Source organism: Schistocerca nitens, chromosome 1 (genome assembly GCF_023898315.1).
Source record: "Schistocerca nitens isolate TAMUIC-IGC-003100 chromosome 1, iqSchNite1.1, whole genome shotgun sequence".
NCBI classification, from domain to species: Eukaryota; Metazoa; Arthropoda; class Insecta; order Orthoptera; family Acrididae; genus Schistocerca; species Schistocerca nitens.
In genome coordinates this window covers 836328809-836345404 of record NC_064614.1, presented here as the reverse complement: position 1 = coordinate 836345404, position 16596 = coordinate 836328809, and the positions used below count along the sequence as shown (strand labels likewise).

Genomic DNA, 16596 nt, shown 5'->3' with positions numbered 1-16596 from the left:
ACCAACCTGGAAGTTTGAAATTTGCAGGCAATGCTTTACTGACTGTGATATCCAAGCACAACTTAAGGCCAACCCAAACAGTCTTATTTCCACCAGTGCCTCTCACCTACCATCCAAACTTCACAGTTCTCCCACATAAAGTTCCAGGTTCAAGTCCCAGTCCCGCATATAGCTTTAAGCTACAAGGAAATTTTACAACAGCAGGCACTCCACTGCACAGTTAAAGATTCATTCTGGAAAATGCATTTACTTACTTTTCAAACATTTTTCAGCTGTTTTCAATGACATTTTCTTAAAATTAAATTGGCCTTGATTTTACAATTGATACGCAAGTGAAATCAGCAACTCCTAAAACAAATACTCGCAATTTTGCCTTGCTGGTAATAGAAACATAGGTAGGAACATTTGAAAAACTTGAAACGTTTCCATTTTTTATGTTTTCGAACATGGCTGAATAATTTCAATCTGGGAAGTGTTAGAAGGTAATGTCCAAGTTATTCACTCTGCAGTTGGTAAGTTGTTTCCTGCATTATGGAGACCAGGTATTTGATGAAGATATTTCTATTATCAGCAAACATTACTAGTTTTGCCCTATTACTTACTAATAAATGGCAGAGCAATACATTAAACTATGAACAGCACTGAACCAAGGATTGGGTCCTAAGGTTCTCCTTTTTCAATTTTTCTCTATGTTGAATTTATTGTCTTCCTGTACTGTTAATAATGTTGATGGGTCATGGAACTGTGCTGTCTATCTTCTCACAAGTATTGAAGCACCTGGCCTCATCAGGGAAACATTTTTGTTTCCTTTGGAATGAGAAAGATTCTTCTTTCACCACTATTTTCTGGTGGCAATGATTTCAAGACATGCCTAGATGCTCCAAGACACAGCCTTTCTCAATATCTGGGTAGTTGTCAAGTTAAAATTTACCTTTCAACTCCTGGAGGTACATATCCATGGTTGCTAGGTGGATGTCTCAAGTAGAGCTCCCTTGTATTTCTTGGTAGGTCACAGAATCGATCCATTGCTGAATATGCTGCTTCCAGCTGTAAATTAGAGAGTATTTTAATACATTTCACAAAAATTTACTGTGGACATAATACTAAGATATCATTTCAATCACTCTTTAGAAAGGAAAAAATGATAGAAAAGTTGGCTTTTAAGAATTTACTGTCCCACATTATTAGAACCGGCATGACACACTATTGACAACTCATTTCAGGGTTGGAGTGTACTATGTATGTTCCTGTGTAAAGCTAAAATTTCACCCTTTCTTTTTTTTTTTTTTTTTTTTTTTTTTGTAAAATTTATGAACATCCTCCTAAAAGTTATTTCAAGAGCAGTTATAAGCTGATCATGATCTGATGCTGCAGAGAGTAAATGTCAAACAGATACCTACAAAGCTTTAGGATTTGATCCATGGTACACATTCATACGATTCTTTTTATCCTGGCATGTAAGCATCACTGACAATGCTATATGTTTGTGACAAATTTCAAATGTACCTGATAGTTCACATTCACTGTTAAACTATATATTCCATTGCAAGTGACTAGGCAGGAGAGTTCACAGGTCAGAAGGCATCTGTCTCTAGTAGGACAACATTTAGTAAAACAGAGTGGTATTTACTTCAGTGCTAGGGTTTACTTATTTATTTATTTAACTAGGGTTTGTTTTACTTTTATTAAATGAGAGTGAAAAATTCTAGAAAAATAACATGTGTAGTAACACTGTTCACGTTTACGTCGCACTTCACTTAGCGTAGACTGGGACTGTGTCCTAGGCATGCCCGATGTTAACTGACTGGGCACGGCCCGTGCTGCCGGAGTTGTTGTTGTTGTTCTTGTTGTTATGCCGGCAGAGGTCGCGTCTGAATTCTCGCGTGCCCTCTGGTGGACGGGACTCTACTTGCGGCAACTACCACCCGTGACGCGCCGTGCCAATGTGCGCCTCCCGCGATCTTTCTGGTGGCTACTACACTCCTCCTCCTTCGGGGAGTGAAGCCACTGTGATCCACTGCGTCGGAAGGTGGAGCATCGGGCAGGAGCGATGACCTCCACATCCATTGGATGGCCGGAGTCGAGGGGATCTGCCAACCCTCGAGCTGAAACCTTCGAATACGGCTGGAAATGACCCACACGAAGAGGTCCCCGTCGTCCCACAACCGGAGCTCGGGACAGAACGGGTGACAAGCTGTCGAACTCCGGATCCTGTTCCACCTCGGGAGGGGCAAGACCCAGTGGCGGGGACGAAGGGGAAGGGACGACCACAGGTGAACCAGCCCCCTGAGAAACCGGGCCTGATAGGGGGGCCGGCTCTCACTGGGGCATCTCGAACGATGGCGATGCCGGTGCTGGAGCTACTGAAGGCTGCCAAGGCTGAGAACCATCGCAGTGCGGCCGAGTCACAGTGGGGAGAGGAGGTAACGTCCCCTGTGAAACCAATACAGGTGCCGGCAATGGGGGGTGGAGAGCAAACGTGCCGAATACCGAAGCGCCTACAAAAATCCTGGAAGGTCTGCGAAATAAACTGCGGTCCATTGTCTGAGACCAGGGTGATTGGCAGACCTTCCACAGAAAAGATTTTTGCTAGTGCCTGGATTGCAACTTCTGAAGTGGTTGAGGAGCAGCGAACCACATATGGGAATCGGGAATAAGAATCAATGACAACGAGCCAAAAGCCATTGAGAAATGGGCCCGCAAAATCCATGTGAACACGTTCCCATGCTTGGGTTGCCGGCGGCCAGGAAGAGAACGCTGCCCTGGGAGATGCTTGTTGGCTCGCACACTGGGAACAGGCGGCCACCAAGTGCTCAATTTCTCTGTCAATACCGGGCCAGTACACATGTCTGCAAGCCAAGGTTTTAGTACGGGAAACTCCCCAGTGCCCCGCATGTAATAACGTGAGGACCTCCCTTCGTAAACCTGCAGGAACAACCACGCGAGGAGCTGTATCATCGGTAGCCAGAAGGAGAACTCCTTCCAAGACTGAGAGGCGGTCTCGTAGAAGAAAATAATTACGAAGAGGGTCCGAGGCCTGGCCCGGAGGGCGGGAGGACCACCCCTGCTGAATGAACTGTTTACCATAACCGCGTAGACGCCGGTAAACTGGCGCCAACGGGGGCGATCCAAGGTCGGAATAAGTTTGTGCATTCAACAACGAAACTGCCACGCCCGTATCTACTTGCAGTTGTAACCGGCGCGACCGAACCGACACCTCGATAAAGAGTTTGCGTGCCGATGCGTCAGGAGCCTGGCCCGATGAAACTTCCTGAATGTCAACGTCCATGTCCTCTGTACCTGCTTCCTTCAATTCTTTCGAGGCTGAGCGGCAAACTTTAGCAATGTGACCTTTTTTATTACATTTACGACAAACGGCCCAACGCTGGGGGCACTCTGACCGATCGTGATGTATATAGCATGACGCACACGACGGCAACAGGGGCCGGCGGCCGGAATTCTGTTTACGCGCCGTGCGGGAGCGGCCGTAACGGCCGGATTGTACCGCTCGCACGTCGTCCACCCCGGACACAGTGGACGCGGCCGCGCCGCCCTGAACCTCCGCGACGTCGCACCACGCTTCCAGCTGTTGACCTGCCGCGTGAGAGACTTCATACGATTGAGCAATGGACAGGACTTCCTCGAGGGAAGGGTCTTCTAACTGCAGGGCCCGTTGCCGGACCTCCCTATCAGGGGCCGAACGAACAATGACGTCGCGTACCATAACGTGGGCATACGACTCTCGCGACTGCTCCGTGACAAAATGACACTTGCGACTAAGACCGTGCAGGGTAGCGGCCCACGCCCGGTAAGACTGATGGGGCTGTTTCTTGCATTGATAGAACTCGACCCTAGCCGCCACAACATGCGTGCGGCGGCGATAATATGAAGACAGCAACGAACACAATGCGTCAAAATACAAGGACGAGGGTTCCTGCAACGGCGCTAGCTGCCGCAAAACTTGATACAGCGAGGGAGATATCCAAGACAAGAAGAGAGCACGACATACCTCCGCATCGGCAACATGAAACGCCTGGAAATGCTGCCGAAGGCGATGTTCATATGCGTCCCAATCCTCCGCCGTCTCGTCATACAGGGGAAAGGGAGGAGGGAACTGCGCTGGAGCAGACGGCGTGGAGAGCAACGCCGGAAGCACTTGTTTCATGGTGGCCATGAGTTCCGTCTGCTGCGCAACCAAAACTCGCACCAAATCCTCCATGCCATGGAGAAACTGCGAAACCGGAACAACGACGCAACACGCGAAAGAACGATCCCATCCTCGTCACCAATTGTGTAGTAACACTGTTCACGTTTACGTCGCACTTCACTTAGCGTAGACCGGGACTGTGTCCTAGGCATGCCCGATGTTAACTGACTGGGCACGGCCCGTGCTGCCGGAGTTGTTGTTGTTGTTGTTCTTGTTGTTATACCGGCAGAGGTCGCGTCTGAATTCTCGTGTGCCCTCTGGTGGACGGGAAGCAGCAGATGTGCGGGGCTAGGAATGCAGGATGGAGGGGGCAGCGAGTGTATGGGCTAGGAATGTAACACACAAGTATTGAAGCTGGTGAGATACAGTGCACAATGAAGATGATGTGGAAGCCTGGACTGGAGAGGTGCACAGGACAGAGAAAGGAGAAACTGTTAGATGGAAGTTATTGGACAGTGGTTGAGCAGAGACTGAAGCCAGGAGTATTATGGGAGTGAAGACATGTTGCAAGCACAGTTCCCATCTACATAGTTTAGAAATGATGGTGATGGCAGGAAGGCTATATGTTTGTGACAAATTTCAAATGTACCAGATGGTGTGGGTTGTGAAGGAGCCACTGAACTCAAGCATTTAGTGTGTTGTGCAACTCGATGCTCAACATTGTTCTTGGCCACAGTTTTGTGGTGGCCATTCAATCTGGTGGACAGCTGGTTGGTGATCATGCCCACAAAAAATGCTGTGCAGCAATTGCAGTTGAGATGGTATCTGACATGGCTGCTTTGACAGGTGTGTGTGTGTGTGTGTGTGTGTGTGTGTGTGTGTGTGTGTGTGTGCGTGTGTGTGGTGTGTGTGTGTCCCTTCCTCCTAAATTCCCATGGGTGTGCCCAGCAGGGGAGTTTCAGCTGCCCCCCGGCCCCTAGAATAAAATTACTTTCACAAACTGGATTCGAGCTCTGCCATGCACCACAGATAAACATAGTAAATCACAATCACTTTTAAAATTTTGAAGAAAGGAAGAACATGTAATAGATACTGACAAAATGAAATGAAATGATTGTATGGCATTGCTGGCCTGGAGGTCCCATCCGGGGAAGTTATGACTAGTACCAAGTGTACATGGAAACACTGTACACTCTTGTTAACATGCCATTTTGTCATGAGTGTTCTACAATTCAGAACTCTTTAAATGTCCATTTTACATCTCCCACAAATTAATCTTTTTTTCATGAAAAAGTTATCAGATGTGGAACACCTCATAAATTTTCTAAAATAACTGAAGTTGCTCTGTAAACTGAATCACATAACTGGTCACCCAAAATAGCATTTTCAGATACAAAAAAAATATTGAATGTAACTACAAAGTGTCAATACATACAGCACTTCTATGCTTGAGTTTAAAATGTGACAACAAATTTAACAAATTGCTGTTAATGGAGTTCAACTCACCCTATTGTTTGGAATGCCATGATTGACAAGGAAAGCAATTCCTTTTTGTGCCAGTGATCGATGCAGCTGAGCGGCAACCTTCTTCAAGTTGCTACGAGTTGGTTTCTCTATGCTACCTGCAAAATGGATTTTTATGTGGTATAATCTCATTTTATTTTTATAGTAACAGTCAACAAAACAGCAAGTGACAGTAAAGAATATAAATAAAGCTGCCTGTACACTCATTGTACTTCATTAAAATAACAAAATATTCATCCACTTGATCCACATGATGAGTTAATTGTATAAAAAGGGAAAATCTCAAACAAAAACTTGTTCCATTTGCAAAGAGAAAGAGGCAGAGAGTACCTGGGCAGTACTAAGCTTTGGGATGCACAAAACATCCAGCAGCAACATGAAAAATAAAAAAAAGTAAAACCACTCTTAGTTTTCAGAGCTGCAGGTTTCTTCTGTAAGGGAGGACAGAAGAAATAGTTGGAAGAGGTTTGAGACTGTGAGTTCATTCAGAACCCACTGCACAAAGATAGTCTATTTGCACCTATGAACTAGATGACCTGTCCCCTCTACAACCTACCTCAACTACTTCCTTTTTTCTCTCCTGAAGAAATAATCTGTTTCCATAAGCTAGGAAGGCTTTGTATGTGAGTTAAGCTAGTCCCTATGTCTCTTTGTGAATTTAAGATAATTATCCATTTATTTATTTAATCATACATTATATTCTGCCCTGTCCGATCAGAAGCAGAATTTTCAGTGATGTGGAATCATTTAATGTAAAACTTAGCAGTCGGAAATATGTATGAAAAACATAAACTTGCCTCATCTAGAGCATATCACTCACAAGCCTTCTCAAATATGTCTTAAGCAGAAAACTTTCCTTAGTGATTACAGGAAAGCACAAATCACAGCCATGTATTAGAGGACCCATCTGGATCTAGTACCAACAATAACACAGTAGCTAAAAACATGCGTAATCTGAACATACAGACTCATCTCGAACAAAGTGGTGTTTTATGTGGCAGTTGTCATGGATTGAAAAAGCACTGGTCGCATGAAACATGACTAGCAGGCTTCAGTCCTCACAGTCATGGAATAAGAGATAAACTCCTGGAAATGGAAAAAAGAACACATTGACACCGGTGTGTCAGACCCACCATACTTGCTCCGGACACTGCGAGAGGGCTGTACAAGCAATGATCACACGCACGGCACAGCGGACACACCAGGAACCGCGGTGTTGGCCGTCGAATGGCGCTAGCTGCGCAGCATTTGTGCACCGCCGCCGTCAGTGTCAGCCAGTTTGCCGTGGCATATGGAGCTCCATCGCAGTCTTTAACACTGGTAGCATGCCGCGACAGTGTGGACGTGAACCGTATGTGCAGTTGACGGACTTTGAGCGAGGGCGTACAGTGGGCATGCGGGAGGCCGGGTGGACGTACCGCCGAATTGCTCAACACGTGGGGCGTGAGGTCTCCACAGTACATCGATGTTGTCGCCAGTGGTCGGCGGAAGGTGCACGTGCCCGTCGACCTGGGACCGGACCGCAGCAACGCACGGATGCACGCCAAGACCGTAGGATCCTACGCAGTGCCGTAGGGGACCGCACCGCCACTTCCCAGCAAATTAGGGACACTGTTGCTCCTGGGGTATCGGCGAGGACCATTCGCAACCGTCTCCATGAAGCTGGGCTACGATCCCCCACACCGTTAGGCCGTCTTCCGCTCACGCCCCAACATCGTGCAGCCCGCCTCCAGTGGTGTCGCGACAGGCGTGAATGGAGGGACGAATGGAGACGTGTCGTCTTCAGCGATGAGAGTCGCTTCTGCCTTGGTGCCAATGATGGTCGTATACGTGTTTGGCGCCGTGCAGGTGAGCGCCACAATCAGGACTGCATACGACCGAGGCACACAGGGCCAACACCCGGCATCATGGTGTGGGGAGCGATCTCCTACACTGGCCGTACACCACTGGTGATCGTCGAGGGGACACTGAATAGTGCACGGTACATCCAAACCGTCATCGAACCCATTGTTCTACCATTCCTAGACTGGCAAGGGAACTTGCTGTTCCAACAGGACAATGCACATCCGCATGTATCCCGTGCCACCCAACGTGCTCTAGAAGGTGTAAGTCAACTACCCTGGCCAGCAAGATCTCTGGATCTGTCCCCATTGAGCATGTTTGGGACTGGATGAAGCGTCATCTCACGCGGTCTGCACGTCCAGCACGAATGCTGGTCCAACTGAGGCGCCAGGTGGAAATGGCATGGCAAGCCGTTCCACAGGACTACATCCAGCATCTCTACGATCGTCTCCATGGGAGAATAGCAGCCTGCATTGCTGCGAAAGGTGGATATACACTTTACTAGTGCCGACATTGTGCATGCTCTGTTGCCTGTGTCTATGTGCCTGTGGTTCTGTCAGTGTGATCATGTGATGTATCTGACCCCAGGAATGTGTCAATAAAGTTTCCCCTTCCTGGGACAATGAATTCACGGTGTTCTTATTTCCATTTCCAGGAGTGTAATTTGTGAATTTGTTGCTTCTAAAATGTTCTCCACTCTGTATCACACTTCAAAGAAAATGGAAAGAACATTTAAAAATGAAATAAGAATGTATTCTTCTCTACTCTTCAGAGTTATCTGCACATGTTATTGATGAATATGGAGCTGGATATTTTACGGAGACCAAGAAACGTCCTGTAGTCAAGTAACAATGAGGACAGAGAGTAAATGCACTATTCAGCCAAAACTGTTCTGATATCGTTGCCCTGAGAAAGAAAAGGGAAGTAGCTTGGAGTACCAATATGGTATTACAGTGGAACATTACCAAAACACTTCATTTTTTATGGAGCAGATATCTTGTATGATTTCAAGACTATGCTCACCATTGCTGGGATTCAACAAGGTCACATGGAGTTTCCACAGCCTTTCAATAATGTGTTATGTGATGGCCATAACAAAAGGGCTTGTTGAGAATTTACTCTATTAGATTTCAGTAAAGAGGCTTGTTAGGATATTGTTCATGCAGAAAAATACACATAGAAACTAGGTTATCAGTTATTTTGTATGCTGTCTGTAATCTTTTATGTTTACAACAGTGTTTTGGAGGGTTGTTAATTAATGTGCTTAAACAGAAGGATTGCCAATAAAAAGTTTGAGGTGCACTAGTACACACACCTTTTCACAGTTAGTTCATTCTTCCATCGATTCAACAATCATTCTTCACATGATACCTTCATGATTTCACAATCATAAGTTCAGCACAACCTGGTTGATAGATAAGTTAATTTAATAACCATTTCCACGTAAATTTACAATAAATGCATTAAGCTACTGTCCTAACACAGTACTGAAATGCCACCAATTGACTGATTTACTGACTGACAGTACCACATTTTAACTCTTAACACAAAGGTTTGCCTGTGATAATATTGCTACACCAAATACACGCAAATGAGGCTATTGTAACATATCACATCAGTTCAAGGGGGTAAAATGTAAATGAAGGTTAAAAAGTATCTGACTCCGTGATCTTATATTTGAGAATCCCCTTGCTACACTTCATGGTGTATTCGTGCACAGTATTGTTGGCACAGTCATTTGAGAACAAGATAAGGAAACACTTAGTGCCAATGCTACACCAATATGTTGCAATACCAACGTAACCTGTATTACATTGCAGCTCATATATAAAATTTATATTGTTAAGCGAAAACATTATTACCACCTGCTTAACAGCACAGTGATAAACCATTAGAACACAATAATGCTGCAATTCTGGGTAGCATGGATTTGATAAGCCGTTCGAAGGTTTCCGGAGGTATGTAAAACAGATATCTATACGTAGGTCACACAGTTTCCGTAAGTTTCAGGATCGTGATTTGTGAGTGTGGAACTGGCACCTGATATTGTCCCAGATACAGGGCTGGTTTAAGAGCCAGGCAAAACTAGCCACCGCCTGGGCACTAGGCAGAGAGGGCTGCCAGCGACGCCCTAGTGCAGGCTTGGGCAATGTATGGTGACCTGCTGGCCTGAGCCACATACCAAACTTGCAAACTAAGATGACACTCGGCACAGTGACTGTTAGGAGACTGTAAAGGCATTACCCATATACAGCCACTCCCATCAGCCACCATGTCGAGTGTCAACTTAGTTTACACGGTCGGTTCATCGTGTGACATGACAGCAGCACTCATAGCCCGGCTCATCATGTGACATGACAGCAGCATTCATGGCCCTTAAAGTTAATGTTTATGCAGTAACTCACAAATGTGAATGACACCTCCTTCCCAACACATCAAACAACAAATTATGCCTCAAAACTCATGTTTTCAAGAGTATATTAATATCCACACAGTCTTCAGATGTTTACATTTATTTTGGGATGCGAACATTGTTTATGTGCATATGACATTTGAACACTGTTTCTGTGCATACAACATTTTACAATAGCTCTCTTAAAAGTTTCTGTAGCACTGATAGTAAAGAAACACTGTTCATGACACGTATGTAAATGTAGACACAACATGGGATGCCAGGCATCATGGAAAAAAATGCTTATAAAAGCAACAGGTTTCAGCTAATTCAGTGCATACTACCTTTAGTTTCAAAATTGCAATCTTCTAATACATCCTTAATGCTCAAAGATTATTTAGTAATATTAATACGACAAAGGACAGAAAAACAAAAGATAGCAATGAGATGGGCAGTTCCAGTCTACCAGTAGTTAGGGGTGACTTAGTGATTTTTGACCACAGGTAGGTCATTGGTGCTTTTGAAATTTAGTGTGTTAACACTCAAAAACACTCTTAGCAAGCTTTTTTTTTTAAAAAAATATTTGACCAAAAATGCTTTTAATGGCTGGTCACATAGGCAGGGTTTGTTCCTTTAACGCCGGCCGAAGAGGCCGTGCAGTTAAAGGCGCTGCAGTCTGGAACCGCAAGACCGCTACGGTGGCAGGTTCGAATCCGGCCTCGGGCATGGATGTTTGTGATGTCCTTAGGTTAGTTAGGTTTAACTAGTTCTAAGTTCTAGGGGACTAATGACCTCAGCAGTTGAGTCCCATAGTGCTCAGAGCCATTTGAACCATTTTTTTGTTCCTTTAACGTGCCAAATGGTGAATATGCAAAAATGTGTCATGGGTGGAGTACAACATGAGTGTCTCACTCTCTCACATGAATTTCTTCTGCAGTCCGGATTCAAACTAATTGCTAGCCAGATCCGGCCACAGACTGCCTGTTGCCCACCCGCGCCCCAGTGAGAGGTTTTTACCCAGTGTGTTTCACAGTCAGTAGTGTAAACTAACATGGGCGAGAGGATATAGGGAAAATGGGAAATGGGGGGGGGGGGGGGGGGCTGTCAGATAGTAAGTCACTTGTATGGAAAAATGTTCTCAAACTGGCGCACCACCAGATATCTTCAATAGGGTTCAGACCTGGCAAGTTTGGTGGCCAAGACATCAATGTGAGTTCAGTATTGTTGTCTGCAACATAAAGTAGCATGATTCTGGCCTTATTAGATGGAGAGCTATCCTGCTGGAAGGTGCCATCACCATCAGAGAGGACACCAAACATGAACATTTAGTCTGCAATAATGTCCACACAGGCTACAGCTGTCACGGTGCATTCAATTACTATCGGGGTCACAAGGAATCGCAAATTAATGCCTCCATAGTATAATGCTGCCCACACTGGCCTGCGTTCAGGCCAGCCATTTGCCTGGATGGTATAGTATCCTGACATGACTATCAATATGTTGTAACAAGAAATGTGATCCATTCAGATAGAAACTGACGATGTCTTTGCGTCAACATGAGAACATCTATGGGGTCATATGCTGCAGAGCCATGTGTTCAACAATGTGTGCTGAATGGTGTGCTCCAGGACACTCGTGACTGCACCAACTTTATACTCTGTCATCAAGTCGGCCACAGACTGCCACCCATCATGCGAAAGCCTCCTACCTGCTCATTCTGTGATGAGGCGTAGACACCTGCAACTTGTCGTCTATTCATAGTTTCACTGTGTGGCAACCACTTTCCACATATGTCCACGACAGTAGGACACAAACATACTCGTACACAGGCGCTGGTCTGTAACAATCTGCCTCCTATTGAAGTCGCTTTCACTATCTGACCAAAGGTATCCGGAGAGCTCAGTACAATCCATAATTGACCGCTAGATGTCATGAGACATGGACTGTATTGTCAGTCAGTAGAGTAGCCGTAACAGCAGGTTGGGGTGGTCAGGAGATCTCAGTGACTTTGAATGTGGACCAGTCATTGGATGTCACCTGACTAATAAATCCATTAGGAACATTTCAATCCTCCTAAAGCTGCCCATGTTAACTGTTGGTAATGCAGTGGTGAAGGGGTAATGCAAAGGAACAACCACATCTAAGCAAAGATAAGACAGACCTCATGCACTTGTGGATAAGGATTGTCAAGCAATGTGATGAGTGCTTGAAAAAAAAATCTCATAAAGTCAGCCAAAGGAATCATTTGTGAGTTCAAAAGAGCTAACAGTGGTACAGCTTGCACAATGCCTATGTGTAGTGAATTAAAAACAATGGGGTACAATCATCGGGCAACTCCTCATATCCACACATTTCAGTAGTCAATGCCAAGTGACATTTCATGTAGTGCAAACAACGATGTCATCTGAGAGTGGATGACTGGAAACAAGTAATTTGGAGTAATGAATCACGCTATACTCTGTGGCAATCTGATGGAAGGTTTTGGATTTGGTGAATGTCTAGAAAACGCTACCTGCCTTCATGTGAAGTACCAACAGTGAAGTACATTAATACAGAGGAGGTGGTCCTACTATGGTATAGGGTGTTTTCCATGGTTGTGGTGTGGTCTCCCTATTGCACTTAAGAAAATGCCAAATGTGGAAGGACATGAAAACATTTTACAGCATTGAGTACTGTGTACAGTAGGGGAACGGTTTGAAAATAATGATTGTTCGTATCAGCATGACAATGCACCATGTAGTAAAGCGGTATTCATCAGGCAAAACTTTTGACGTCACTCCAGAACCCAGCATCCAACATCACTAACTTCTCTAGTGTTTGAACCTAGAGGGAGAACGGTCTGCCATTCCTCCACAGACATTCTGACATCTTACCTCATTGAAAGTGTCTCCAACCGATATGAGCCATTATAAAGGCAAAAGCTGGACGCACCCCATATTTCTGCCTAACATTTCCGCTCTCTCTACGAGAAGCATCGTCATAACTATCAAGATAAAATGGCAAAATTCTCCAGAATTTAGTACTATTGGAAAAAAATAATCATTCTAAATGTAGTGAAAAGTCACTGACATATATTATGCGCATGTTTTATATCTTTTATATTCAACAAAATAAAATGTTGTTAATCATGACAGCTTCCATCTAATACTGGCCATCTGTAGAATCCATATATGGTTTATGACATATGGATTCTAAAAATGTCCAATGTACAATTAAAATTTGTAATAATTAAAAATGTGTTCTGTAATCGTGTGTAAAAGAAATAAATTCAGTTATTTACCCCTTAAGTAGCTTCATAAATTGACTGTACCGTTATTAATAGGTTGGACACCAATAGATGTCCAGATACAATTGATCAGATAGTGTATGTCAGTCGATTTGCCTGTTTGCAATCCGTATTGTTGCTTGAATGATTTCTCATTTGCCTCTACTCAGCTTATTCACTTCCGTTATCGCTTCATGTACAATGGTCATAATATTTTGGCGCATCACTGTGTGTAGGTATATTAATGTTGTGAGATGCCGAGCAAAGAAATAAATTTTATTTGGTAATCTTTGACGTATATGACATATCCATACCTGGCTGAAATATGTGAAAAGTTCGGTACCATTCCTCTCACACCCTCAGTGGATAAGTTGTGTTATATGCAGGTCTTATGTGGCTGATTCGGTGTCGAACCTAGACATTATGTTTTGTTCTTGGGATTCTCTCAACTGCCAATATATTCAGGATATTAATCTTGTGTTAACTACTGTCGTAGTTATTTCGATTTGATTAATTTCCTTGAAACTACGCTATAATCATGTACGCCCCATGACGAGGTGGGGTGCTTGCGTGCCTCGAGAATAATACGCAGAATGTTATCTTAGGTAGAGTCACAAAGGAGGTATATCTGTGGTTCCTGAAGAGAGGCAGCAGCCTTTTCAACAGCTGCACGAACAACAGTTTGGTTGACTGACTGATCTGGCCTCGCAACATTAGCGAACACAAATATGGTGCTTGTGTTTCTTGAGATTCATCTTGTATATGTTCTCACATTTCAGTCACTTGCCATCAGGCAAATAGCAACACTGGACAGTTTGATCGCGACTGTACATCCTTTTACCATAGGAGGTTCTGTACGATATAAGAACCGTCAAGGTACCATTCCAGCTCAAACTTATATCGTTCTGTTTACAAACTGACGGACGGTTGCTAGCAACAAATAAAAGGAATTCCTGAATTTGGTAACAGTGTCAGAGAAAGGAACGAGAATGGAACGGTCTCGTAATAGTCTTCGGGAAACGTAACATTTTATCTGAACGGCGCACCTTATCGTCAGTGCCTTGAACCACAGTCCAAGACAGCTGAGCGCTCGTGTTACGACCTGCGACAACTGCGCTGTTCCAGCTACAAGCAGCTACATTCGTGCAAATTCCCGACGGCGGATGTGAAGCGTGGGCCGCACCTTCTAACGGACGTCTGCGCAGCAACTTTGCCATTAACAGTTACGTAATCAGTATTAAACGCTCGTAGCAGTGTTAGAAGTACGTTGCATTTCTTTTATCAGCCTAACTACTTCTTGTGGAACATCGGCGTCACTCTTTTCTCTTCTTAATTTCATCTTCATATTCCACTGAAGGCCGTCATCAACTATCTGCCCCAATTCGTGTCTGACTGCAGCTGAATTTGCTCGATTTGACTGGAGGCCTCAACCATCATCGACTATAATTTTCAGAAGCGTGATTTACGTGAAACAGGTCAGTAACTGCAATGGGCAAGATGAGACAATGCCTTATAGTTCAAGCGAACTATTCAATCAGTCAATCGTCATATTTCCTTGAACAAACTTATGTGATTGGGACTAGTCTGTGTGGTCTCGTACACGAATTATGTACCTCGTGTTAACAATTAACTTCCATTAAAGTATTGTGTCTCATTTATGCTTTCGCATGCTCCGGTTGAGCATAGTAAAATCTTCTTAAAAAATACAGTTGCTTCACCTACATCTACATCCACATACATACGAGCTTACAGTTCATAATCGGTAGTTTGAAAACGAATATTTCGAAAATACAACAAGAAAATAGTGAGCTGAACATGCTAAAACTTGCGCGACATAATTCGTCCGTTACGGAAAAGTTGTCAAATGTGAAGGGCAGTAACAGCAACACCTAAGTGCAAAATCGGGAAACCTGTGAAAGTAAGGCAAGCTTTGTGCACGAAAACACATTTCAAGTACTTTCAACCTACGATAGTGAAAATGCAACATAGAGTTCGCATGAACGATGGGAAAAGCAGAACAGCACTGTGAATAAGGTAGGAAAAGAAAATTTATTGACGAAAACAAGCGTGAATGAGGTCAATGTAAATGATCCGATCAAAAATTGTGCCGAAGTGTTTAGTAAAACAATACAAAACGATTCCCACATAGTGAACTTCAAAAACAGCAAACTGTTTGTGCTTCCAGACTGCCATGGTCGTGGAATAACAACTAAAACACACTCGTGTAGTATAGTGAAATCGGGACTCCCACTTGGCGAAATTAAAAAAAATACTGCATCCGCAAAGGTAAAAAATCTGCACGATAAAGACTTTGTTGTACTTCTGGGAGGCGCAAACGACGTCTACAAAAATCAAACCGCGAGTGCTGATAACCAAGGAAATAAAAAAAAAATTAAAAAGCAAAATGATAATCGCATCGCCAGACTCCATAACGAAAGCACTTCAAAAAGAGGTAAGAGCATTAGAACTATCATCAGCACCAGCAAAGATGTAAAAAACAGACAAGGTGTTTACAGAATGAACAGTGGACAGCGATTTGAACGACAATAACTACAGTTCCTCATCATCCAAATATTATTTTACATGAAAACAAGAAAAACGCAAAGATTCCAAGTTCACAAGAAAGCACAGCAGCAGTGGAAGAACCAACACTGGAAGTGTCAGAAACATCATCACCGACAACAACAGAAATGGCAGTATTAAGCACATTAGCAACAGCACCAATAGCAGCAACAAGCAATTCACCCCAGCCCAATGTACAGGTTCGTCCCGGGAGATGCAGGAAACCTGTCCTTCACAAGGACTTTTGGTACCTCACGAGGACATGGGAACGAATATGACAGCAAAAAACGAAAATAAAGCTATAACCAGTTCGTACCCTAGTCACCTGCAGATTTTAAGCCTAAATATTCAGTGCGTTAGAAATAAATCACTAGAATTTGAGGTAGCAATGAATAGTACAATATCATTAATATTCATCCATATAAGTTGGCAAGTCAGTATTGTAGAGAAAATGCCAAAAGCGGAGGTGTATGTATCTTTGCTAAATCAAGTATCAGGTACAAAAGAAGGTGTGAAGCTGAATCGCTGAGAGTGGAAAATCATTTTAAAGCAGCAGCTATACAGTTGTATAAAATACAGGGAAAAGTCGTAGTCATAGCAATATACAGACGACCTACTGGGGATACAGACATATCCATTAATCATTGTAATTGTGGCAATAAATGAAATATTTTAAAAACTTTATAAATCAAAATATCCACTGGTGTGCTGCCGGTCTATAGTGTCCAACGGGCACAATATTTCGGCGATCATACATGTCGCCATCATCAGGTGAACTGACGGACTGAGCTCCTGTGAACGTGCCGGCACGGAGATCCGTACGCTATGGCTGCTCACAAGGGAACCTCCCCATCGCACCCCCCT

The 16596-nt window shown here is 44.0% G+C and overlaps 1 protein-coding gene across 1 annotated transcript in view; it reads right to left on the bottom strand.

Moving 5' to 3' along the window:
* Nucleotides 1–16596, bottom strand: part of LOC126263128 (uncharacterized) — a 200189-nt gene that overhangs the window by 74151 nt on the left and 109442 nt on the right. The window contains exons 2-3 of the mRNA XM_049960153.1: nt 5654–5769; nt 932–1047 (exon numbers count right to left, since the gene is read on the bottom strand). Coding sequence (XP_049816110.1) covers nt 932–1047; nt 5654–5769 — 232 coding nt within the window. The remainder of the gene's footprint in view (nt 1–931; nt 1048–5653; nt 5770–16596) is intronic.